The sequence below is a fragment of the Pan paniscus genome, chromosome 9 (genome assembly GCF_029289425.2).
Source record: "Pan paniscus chromosome 9, NHGRI_mPanPan1-v2.0_pri, whole genome shotgun sequence".
Taxonomy (NCBI): Eukaryota; Metazoa; Chordata; class Mammalia; order Primates; family Hominidae; genus Pan; species Pan paniscus.
The window spans coordinates 111,453,633-111,463,938 of NC_073258.2; the positions used below are offsets into that span (position 1 = coordinate 111,453,633).

General features: G+C 45.7%; 1 protein-coding gene across 3 annotated transcripts in view; it reads right to left on the minus strand.

Annotated features, from left to right (window-relative positions):
- ARHGAP20 (Rho GTPase activating protein 20) overlaps positions 1-6,162 on the minus strand; it is a 138,461-nt gene extending 132,299 nt beyond the window's left edge. The window contains exon 1 of one of the 3 annotated variants that reach the window (XM_034933643.3): positions 2,400-6,162. Coding sequence is in view for 2 of the 3 variants with exons in the window: in XM_008971190.4 (XP_008969438.3) it covers positions 1,891-1,995 (105 nt within the window). In the remaining variant the exon portion in view is untranslated. Of the gene's footprint in view, positions 1-1,418; positions 2,237-2,399 lie in introns of those variants that run through there. The other 2 variants (XM_008971190.4, XM_034933642.3) reach the window with 2 other exon arrangements.
- Between the last annotated feature and the right edge of the window lie 4,144 nt (positions 6,163-10,306).

The following is a 10,306-nucleotide window of genomic DNA, read 5'->3' on the forward strand; positions in this document are numbered from 1 at the left end:
TACTGGTTTGTTAATGTGTGAACCTGTTAAGTTTCATAACAAACGACAGCATCTTAAGGACGGTGGCTATGACAAGTAAAAAGAATGTGGGAAAAGAGCGAAGCAACCCTTCATTTATTGGACAAGTATTACTTGATAAATGATAATAAATGCTTCTTTAATGCTTCCTCCCTTTGGCAGTGTTATACCCTTAGTAAAAAAAAAAAAAAAAAAAAAAGGAAAAAACTGTTCAGAAAAATAAATCTTTGATTTTCTTCCAATTCCTTACGTTTACAAAAATAAAATGCTTTAAGTTTTAAAATTTATGTCAGTAAATGTAGGGCTAGCCTGATAAATCCACGTTTTATTTGGGAAGACTTGACTACACACACACACACTCCCTCCATCTCCGAAGGGGAAAAGCGACAAGGACAAACCGCAGCCTCAATACATCAAAGGCTGAGCCGGCACTACAGCCCATACATCATCAAGTTCACGGACACCCCTAGATGGCTCCGTGACACGGTCAAGGTCCTTGGGAACTCCCACACATTTCTATACTCGGCACACCGATCACCTCTCTTCAACTGACCTCTAGCCAACCTAAGATCCTGGTGGGAAGATTTATGAAAGGCAGTAAAATCAAGACAAGCCGGGAACCTGCGTAACCCCTTTAAGTCTCTAATGAAACAAATGCAATCCCTTAAGATATTTCTTAAGGAAAAGCTAGAAGATGCCTCTAATCGCAACTTGTTTCCAGAAAAGCTGGAAGGGCACCACTAAGACAAGGAAAAAAAAAAAGGCAAAATATCGGAACGTCTTATGCTGGAAGCGGGGGTGGGGAGGCGGGGGACAGGCAGACAGGGCTAGAAACACCCAAATCAATTCCTCAGGGAGCGAAACGGCAGAGGCCAGCAGCCCGCGGCCCACGTGCACTTGCTCAGGGAACCGTTCCAGCGAAACCTGACCCGGATCGGAATCCTCCCGCAGCACAGCGGCCGTGTTTATCGGAATGGAACGCTACAAGTTGTCACCTGCATCCCTCTCCCAGCTTTGACAGGGAACACGCGCTGCCCCCACGCCCACACCGACACCCTGATCCCTATCCAGCCCGGCCAGAGTCCCAGGGGCCGGGGGACCAGTGCAGGGAGAAGGTCCCCCACCTTAGCCCTCAGGACCCCCAACCACAGCCCACCCGCCCCCACCCTGCTCGGTTCTAGGCCCAGCCGAACCTACATGTCCCCGTAGTGTCGAGCGTTATCATCCACAGTCGCCCCTCAAACTGTGACCCCCACCTGGGAGACCCGGAATCATCCAGGACCCTAGTGTGGGGGGCAGTACTCCCCATATCTGCCCCCCGTAAACTGCCATGGAGCAGCCGCGCCTCGGCGGGCAGGTGAGGGGGCCGAGCCCACCAGCGCCGCAGCCCCGCTGCCTACCTTCTTCAGCGCCGGCTGCCGCTCCCGGGCAGACATCGCCGGCCCTGACTTCGGGGCTGACACCGCCAAAGGGCAGTCAGTGCTCGCCCAGGCCACTTCGGGGGACCCAGGGGCACGGCGAGGGGTCGGGGAAAGGCGATCGCCCACTCCAGCCCGCGCGCCTCGACTGAGGGAGGAGCCGGGCTGCAGAACCGGCGGCGGATGGAGACGGGAGGGAGGCTGCGGGGTCGCTCGGGGAGAGACTAAGGCTCTAGAAACGGAGAAGCGGGCGCTCTGCGGGAGGCGGCGGCGCTGCCGCCGGCCGTCAAGGGCGGGAAGTGTTCTGGGACTCTCATTAGGGGCCGCGAGCCTCGAGCGTCAAATTCCCGCGGCGTCCGCCTAGCGCGCTGCTGTGGCGGGCGCGGAGGGCGCGCGCCGGCAGTGGGGGCTGCGGCGGCGGCGGAAGGCACGGGCCCCCGCTCAGCGTCCTCACCTTCTTGGTGCCGCTGCCTCCCGCGAGCCGTGACACTCCTGTCAGGGAAGAGGAGCGCCCCGGCTGTCCCCCTAGAGTCTCCTGCTGGGGGGACATCGCTTCCATGAAGAAAATCTTCAAAAAAATCCCAGCCCAGGAGGAGGCTACACGATCATGTCCGCGGGCTGCCGGCCGGAGGGGCGAGGACGCGCGGGCCGAGGCGCGGCTGCCGTGCTCAGGCAGGGAGCCGAGCTCCGGGTGCTCGCCGCGCGCCTCCCGTCGGGGCCATGTACCTCCGCCTGCACTCGACACCGCGGGCTGGAGGCGAGTGCAGCGGCGACAGCCCGTCAGCGCCGCGGCCCGCCCCGCCTCGGGCCCGCCCCCTCCGCTCCGGGCGCCCTGCGCCGGGGCCCGCCCCCGCAGCCCTCCTCAGCCCTCCTCCAGCCTGGGCCCTCCTAGCCTCGTCCCAGCCTGCGGCGCGCCTGGCGGGCGTCTCTCTATATATGTTAGCACACCGGCCACCGGCTGACCTTTTCGGTCTGTGACTCCGCGTGGGTGCAGCCCGCAGGAGGTCATCGGCCTGTGTCACGCACGGGGGCCTCTAGTGCACGGACACGCGCCTCTCCCGCCACCTGCCCACTCCCACCAGACCCCATCCCTTCCCGCGCCGTGCCCGCGGCGGAAGGCGCCCCTGCAGCGCGTGCATCCGCGGAGCGGTGGCGACCTCAGCCTGAGCAGAGGAGTTGCAGTGATTCCTGCCTCGCTTTCAGCGGACTGCGGAGGGAATCCCCCACCCCACCCCACTGGGGATAGGGTGGCACGTCGCAGAGTGTCGCAGCTGTACAAATTTGGAAGCCCACAGCATCGCCTGACCTCTTGTGCAATCCCGAACGCTAGCCTGTTCCGGTAACCCTGAGTGGGCTTCTGCAGCCGGTCATGTCAGCGGCCCCTGCACATTTGCACCCGCGGTTTCCGCTGTCTGCAGGCTGCAGAGACGGGGGCATTCCAAACGTGAAAGCGCAATGAAGGAAAATGCAGACAGAGCGAGGACGCCGAAATTTGGCTAAGCTATTGAGAAGGCTACAATATGTGGAAGTGTTTATCAGATATCTGCGCCGAGAGCATAACTTCCTGTCAGCCCAAATAGTGGCAAAAATATTTTAAAGGCCAAAGAATAATCAGAGGGAGAGGATTTGGAGCTGACCCGCGTTGAGCTGAGTGTTGCTGCACTTTGCGGGGCTGGTTGACTGGTACGGATGATTCGGTAGATGGCATTCTTCCCTTAGAGTCAGGACTAGAGAAGCAGTGGCGGATTAGTGAGGAAGGACACCACGCTATGATATTAGGTTGTGGAAGGGGTTTGCTTTGCTTTTGTGGTAAGAAGAAAAAAATCGAGGTTCCTGCCAGGTTAGGCTGTTATTAGGACAGGTTGTAGAAGAATAGGGCTCTGGCCGGCTCTGTTCCAAGGAAGGGATGCTGTCCAACACACACTCGCGCGCGCACACATCACCACCATGCCCAGGAATGGTTTATTGTGGAAATAATAGGGGGAAAATGTTCCAGCCCGTTTTAAGCCTTGTCCACCTCACATTGTTTAAAGTAGGCTTACATAGGCTTTATAAATCACACACACGTATAAATCACACACACGTATAAATCACATGTATGATTTGTAAATCATCTATTATTGTGTTTATGTATGTGTGCATATACACACACAGTTTTTCATGGCTACTCTCTTTTTGCAGCTGAGACCCATGTGCAGCGACAGGACTTTGCCCCCACCATAGAGTTTGTCATGAATTCTACACGCAGAGGGCTTTGCAGTTCCTTTCATTCCTTGCTGAAATCATCCACTTACAACTCGTTAGCCTCTTTTGGTTCCTATCATAAATGCACGCTCCCAATTTTCCTTACTCTGTTTTATTTCGATAACACTTATCTCCTTCTAATATATCATGTAATTTACTTAGTATGTTTAGTGTTTATTATCTATATCTCAGAGAAATGCAAGCTTCCAGAGGGCAGGAATCTTTTGTGGGCTTTTGTTGTTGTTGTTGTCGTTATTGTTGTTGTTGTTGTTGTTGTCGTTATTGTTGTTGTTGTTGTTATTGTTGTTCTTTGTCGTATACCAAGAAGCAGTGTCTGGTGCAATAAATGTTCGTTTGCTAAGGGAATTAATGAGGCATACAAGGGTTATGAGATAGATCTTAGAAGGGCCAGACTGGTAGAGTTGGTTGTTTCACTCAGAGTGTCCCATGTTTCTGTTTGTGATCTTCTTTTTTGCACAGGTTTGATCTGTGATCAATACTACATGTTCCAAATCAAAGTAGTATTTTACTGCAGATTTGGAAAACTCACTCTTACTTCTTAATTTTTAAGTGCTTTTACTTCAAAACCCATTAGTTTTGGTTTGCATAGAAAACTGTCCCATACCTAAAGAAAACTGACTTTGCTCAGATTAATGCTATCACCAGAATCGTGTTTTAAGAACACAAATTTGATCACATCACTCCCCTGATTAAACCCTTCTTTGGCTCCTTGTGTTTACAGAATAAATTTCAAATGCCATAGTATGATATGCAAGACTGCCTATAAACAGACATCCTTGCCTCCACTTATTTCTCTTGTCATTAATTGCTCCTCTTCAACTCTCACCCTATTCCCTGTCACATTGAATTCGCCAAGAAGTCACCTTCCAAGAACTCGCCTTGCCTTCTCACATCTTTGTGACTTTGAACCTGCTGTTTGCATTGTGTGGGAAGTTTTCCTTCTATATTTCCAACCCCTATTACTTTACACTTAAATATCTAATACTTGGTGCATAGTAAATGCCCGGTAAATATTTGTTGAGGAAATAAATCTCCCAGATTTGAATCAATAATTACCTTAGAAAAATCTTCCTGACTTTATTTCTCCTTATCTAGCTACCTCCACACACCAACCATACACATGGGGCATCCACTGTAGGTAACATTTATTGATTGCTTACTTAATGCCAGTGAGTACCTGTAGGTAACAGGTAACATTTATTGAGTGCTCACTTAATGCCAGACACTGTTCTAAGCATTTTACACACATTAATTTAGTTATATCTTTATAATCTATGAGGTAGCTTCTTTTACTACCCCATTTTATAGATGAGAAAACCAAGCCACAAGGATATTAAGTAATATGCTCAAACAGCTAGTAAGTAGTCTTGCCGAGCTTAGAACATGGGAAGTCTGCTTCAGAACCTGTGTTCTTAGCCACGTGGCCAACTGCCTCTCCTGTGTGTATTTCTTTGTCTTTATAACACATATTACATTATACCATTACCATCTGTTTTGCTTGCCTTGAAATACAAGATCGTATTTTGTCTTTTCTTCTTTATGCCAGGCACACAAGTATGCTCTCAATGAATTTTTTTTCAATGTCTTACCTTTGAAAGAATGGATGCAATATTAGAAACAACCATCTTCATCTCCATTATTATGCTGTACAGTTTAAGGAAGATACTCTGATGGGAAAGAAACAATTCTGGACTATTCACTAGACTGTGAAACTATTTTCCATGCACTAGGAATGTTATGTTGTAGAAAAGGGTGGTGCCAGAAAACAAAAATGATAAGACAGTTAAGGGAGTGTGATGACCTATGTCTGACAAAAGCAGAAAGTATCCAGAATATTTCGAAACAAATCTTAAAGCAAACTACTAGGAATAGCAACACTTAACAGCTGGGAAATGCCAATAGCAGACCTTTAGCAGAAACTAAGAATGAAACCAAAGGTTTTGCCAACCATTAGATTAAATAACAGTGAAGAAATTTAACTATAAAAGGAAATGTTTGGGCCAGGTACAGTGACTCATGCCTATAATCTCAGCACTTTAGGAGGTTGAGGAGGGAGAATTGTGTGAGGCCAGAAGTTCAAGACCCTGTCTCTACAAAAAGGAAAAAAAAAAATAGTGGGGTGTGGTGGCACATGCCTGTAGTCCCAGCTGCTCAGGAGGCTGAGGCAGGAGGATCGCTTGAGCCAAGGAGTTTAAGGTTACAGTGAACTATGATTGTGCCACTGCACTTGAGCCTGAGTGACATAGTGAGACCCTGTTTGTTAATTAAAAAATAAAAAAGATGTTCATGAAACTCATTCATTCAATGTATATTTATGTGCAGGATACCGCGCCAGGTGCTTGGGGTACAGTCAAGATGAATCCCCAGAAATAGTCCTTGCAAACCCCAAGATGCACACAAGAATCATTGACTGCTATCTAAATACCCTACATGAGTGATTGCAAACTGATGGCCATCTGGGCGAATTCTGGCTTGTTTTTCAACATATGCACTTTCTTTTCAAACTTATTACTAACCTTAAAAATCAAAATATTTCAAATAGAATTCTGGGTTCTCTTGAAAAAAAAATCAAGAAATTAACAACATTAAACTCAACTTCTCCAAGGAGCCAGTCAGCTAAAACTGACTCATAGCTGTGTTATTTCATTAAATGCTCAAAACAACCCTAAGGGAAATGCACTCTCATAGTCATCACTGTCCCTAGTTCTGGGAAACTACAAACAAATAAGGCAATGGAAGGTGAAAAAGTGGCAAGAGACATAGAGAAGAGGCCAGGGAATGAGAAACACAAAGTGGGTGCTTTTTAAAAAAAAGTAAGCCAAAGTAATAGAGTTTTTCAAGAACAGAAACGGTCGACAATATCTTCTGCTGCAAGAGAGTAAGCTGGTAAAGACTAAAGTATAACGAGAAGAGAGAAAGTTGAGACTACTCTTTCAAGAAGCTTGGCCCAGAATGAATATGAGAAAGGGCAGGAGCTATCAGAGGAAGATGGGATCTATTTTATTACTAAATTAGAGGGCAGATCTGTTAATAGTGAGGCAAGATGTTAGTCTTCGCTTGGAAAACAAAGCCAGAAGGAAGTGTGTTTCTAGAAGAAGAAAGTGATCAGTAACGTCAAGAAAGATGACCGAAAAATATCTACTGAATTTATCAACCAGCAGGTCATTGATGAGTTTATCTGGAAAGGCTTGAGTGAAATGAATGGACCAGGGATTTAGAAGAGAGGAAGAAGTGAAGACAGTGAATGTGCACAACTCTCTTGGGAAGTATGATTGGGACAGGGAGGAGAGAGAGCTGAAGAGGATAGGAGTTGGAGGGAAGCCATATGGGTGTAACTGTAGACATGAGTATATTTAAATAGTGATGGGAAGACATTAGGGGTGACCCAGAAGCTGAAGACACTGGGACCAATGGGATGGGAATGGGACCTCTAGGGCAAAGATAGAGGAGTTAGCCTAGATCAGAGCAAGAGCAGTGCTTTCATTATCATCATAGGAAAGCAGGAAAGAATGAGTGCTAAGATAGAAAGCTCTTCTGATGTGTTCTATTTTCTCTGTAAAATAGGCACTGAATACAGTTTGAGGCTAGGAACTCAAAACGTGTGTTCCGTTTGTGAATCAGTGAATTCTGCTGATATTGGGCAGCAGGGCGAATCTAAGGGTTGGAGGAGAGTTGAATGTTCTAAACAGACACTGAAGAATGAGAATAAGCAAGGATAAGTTTGTATTGAGGGCTCAGCTGAAGTATGAAGCCACGAATTTATAATGGACTGCCTACACAGCCTATGGTTTCTCTTCAAGGATTCATTCAAGGAGAAGGTATGCCAGCTGAGTGTGATGAAGAAGAATAACGCAAGAGAGTTGAGAATGGTGGTGAGAGAGCAGTTGATGGGGAAGACCATGGCCTGGGTTCTTCCTCACTCCTTAAAAATCACTAACATGTCTTTCTTCTGGTTTCCTTCTCAAATAATTTTGTGGTCTTATTTCTTTTTTCTTCCAGCCCTGAAACACTCAGGGATTCACCCTCACTCTTCCTGGTGCCCTTGGAACCCTCTGTGATTTTGCCCTCATTCCTTGCATGTAATACCAACTGAGTCCTTTTTAATTACTTCCCTGACTACCTCCCAAACCTCCCTACTGATCACCCAAACTGACTCACCTATATGCTGATATGATTTGGGTGTGTCCCCACCCAAATCTCATCTTGAATTGTAGCTCCCATAATCCCCACCTGTTGTGGGAAGAACCCAGTGGGAAGTAGTTTAATCATAGGGGCAGGTTTTTCCCATGCTGTTCTCATGATAGTGAATAAGTCTCATGAGATCCGATGGTTTCCTAAAGGGCAGTTTCCCTACACACGCTCTCTTGCCTGCCACCATGTAAGACATGCCTTTGTTGCTCCTTTGCCTTCTACCATGATTGTGAGGCCTCCTCAACCATGTGGAACTGTGAGTCCATCAAACCTCTTTTTCTTTATAAATTATCCAGTCTTGGATATGTCTTTATTAGCAGTGTGAAAACAGACTAATACGTATGCCTTGTAAACACGTCAAACTCCAATAGGTCTAAGGCTGAATTAATATTAACTCCTTATCTCCTTCCCCGACCCTTACCAGTTCTCTGTAACTTCCACCATCATCTTCCTCAGTAGCTGAAGCTTAAAACCTTGTGAAAATGACAGATTTTGCTTTATCTTCAAACCTATTCAACAGCCTCTCACCCCACTGCAGCCCAGTCACTCTCATTTGACCACACAATTGACCACCAAGTTCTCGTTACTCTTATTTTGTACACCTGAGATCTTTCCCTTCATTTTTATTTGCAGCCATACCCACAGAAAATTTCTGTACTCGATTTTTTTTCCTAAAGAGTTTTCTTCCCCCTTTGTGTATTCCTTGGGGGAATAAAAAATGGTGCACTTTGGTGATTCATAAAAAGATAAACACAGAATTACCTTATAACCCAGAAGTTCCACTCAAGTGCTAGGTATATACCTCAAAGAGCAAAAAACAAAGTCTCAAAGAGATACTTGTATGCCAGCATTCATTGCACCATTATTCACAATAGCCAAAATGTGGAGACAACCCAACTGTTCATCAACAGATGAATGGATAAATGAAACATGGTATATACATACGATGGAATATATTCAGCTTTAAATAGGAATGGAGCTTTGATACATGCTACAATATCGATGACTCTTGAAAACATGCTAAGTAAAATAAGCCAGATACAAAGGACAAATATTGTGTGATTCCATTCATATGAAATATAGATATTTCATATTCTAGAGAATAGGCAAATTTATAGAGATAGGAAGTAGGTAAGAGTTTACTAGGAGCTGGGGGACAGAGGGGTAAGTTATTGCTTAATGATTACAGAGATTCTGTTTGGGGTGAGAAAAGAGTTTTGGAAATGGATGGTGGTGATGGCTGCACAACATTGTGAATAATTAATGCCAATAAACTGTACATTTAAAAATGGTTAAAATGACAATAATAACAAAAAGTCTCCTTGCTTATACCCTTGCCTTCCTCTAAGCAATAACACATATTCCATCTTCCTCAAACACCAGTCTGAGCACGTCTGTGTGCTCCTGGAAACCTTCAGTGGCTCTCCATTACTCTCAGTACTCAATCCAGACTCACAAAGGTCCTATCAGATCTTCCTGCCTGCATCTCAGACATGAATTCTTGCCTATCCCTGACCTGCACTCAAGCTTCTTCCTCAACCCTCAATTCTGCAGAGTACGAAGACAGCTGTGTAGAGCCTAGATGCTTCTCTAACCAGTCTAAGTGACACACAGAAAGCCTTGTGACTTTTTGTCATTTGAGGGCACCAATGGCTCAGCTCTCGGGGATGACTATGAGCCTTGATATAAGAGAGCTTTTGACCTTAAGTAATTCTCAGGACCAAATGTGGAGCTCTCTTTCTCTTTCTTTTATTGGAATATCAAAAAGGGGCTATTTCCTCAAAATACATAATCCCATTTATAAGAGAGGAAGTTTATAGGCTGGAGTTAGGGAACAGAGAGGAGGAAGAAAGGAGAAAAGGGAGTATAAGAGAGAGGGTGTTTGGAGCGAGGGCTGGAAAAAGAGCTTGGGGTCACACTGTGAAGGACCTTGGATTCCATGGTGAAAATCTGGACATTATTTTCTAGGGAAAGTGGTAGACAGCAGACTGGCATTTGATGAGTGCCTGCCATGTGTTAGGTATACCTTACATACTTCATTGTTACCAAAAAGGTAGGTATTATTATACTCATTTGAAATATGAAGATGAGGTTCAGAGAAGCTAAGTGACTTTCTGAGGTCACGCAATCAATAAGTGGCAGAGCCAAGATTTGAATTCAGATCTGATTGGGTTCAAAACGTATATGCTTACAATATCAACAGTGTTACAGTATTAATAATAGCTGCCATTCATTGGTATTTAACTTTGAAGGATAGGGAGATATAAATTTGGCAGTTAAACACTGTTCTAAGTACTTTATACACTACCATCATCTTCAAAAACAACTCTAATGGCTTGTATTTTTAAGCCCACTATACAAATGAAGAGCCATGTACTTAGAGATATTAAGCCACTTGTCAAAGATCATATAGC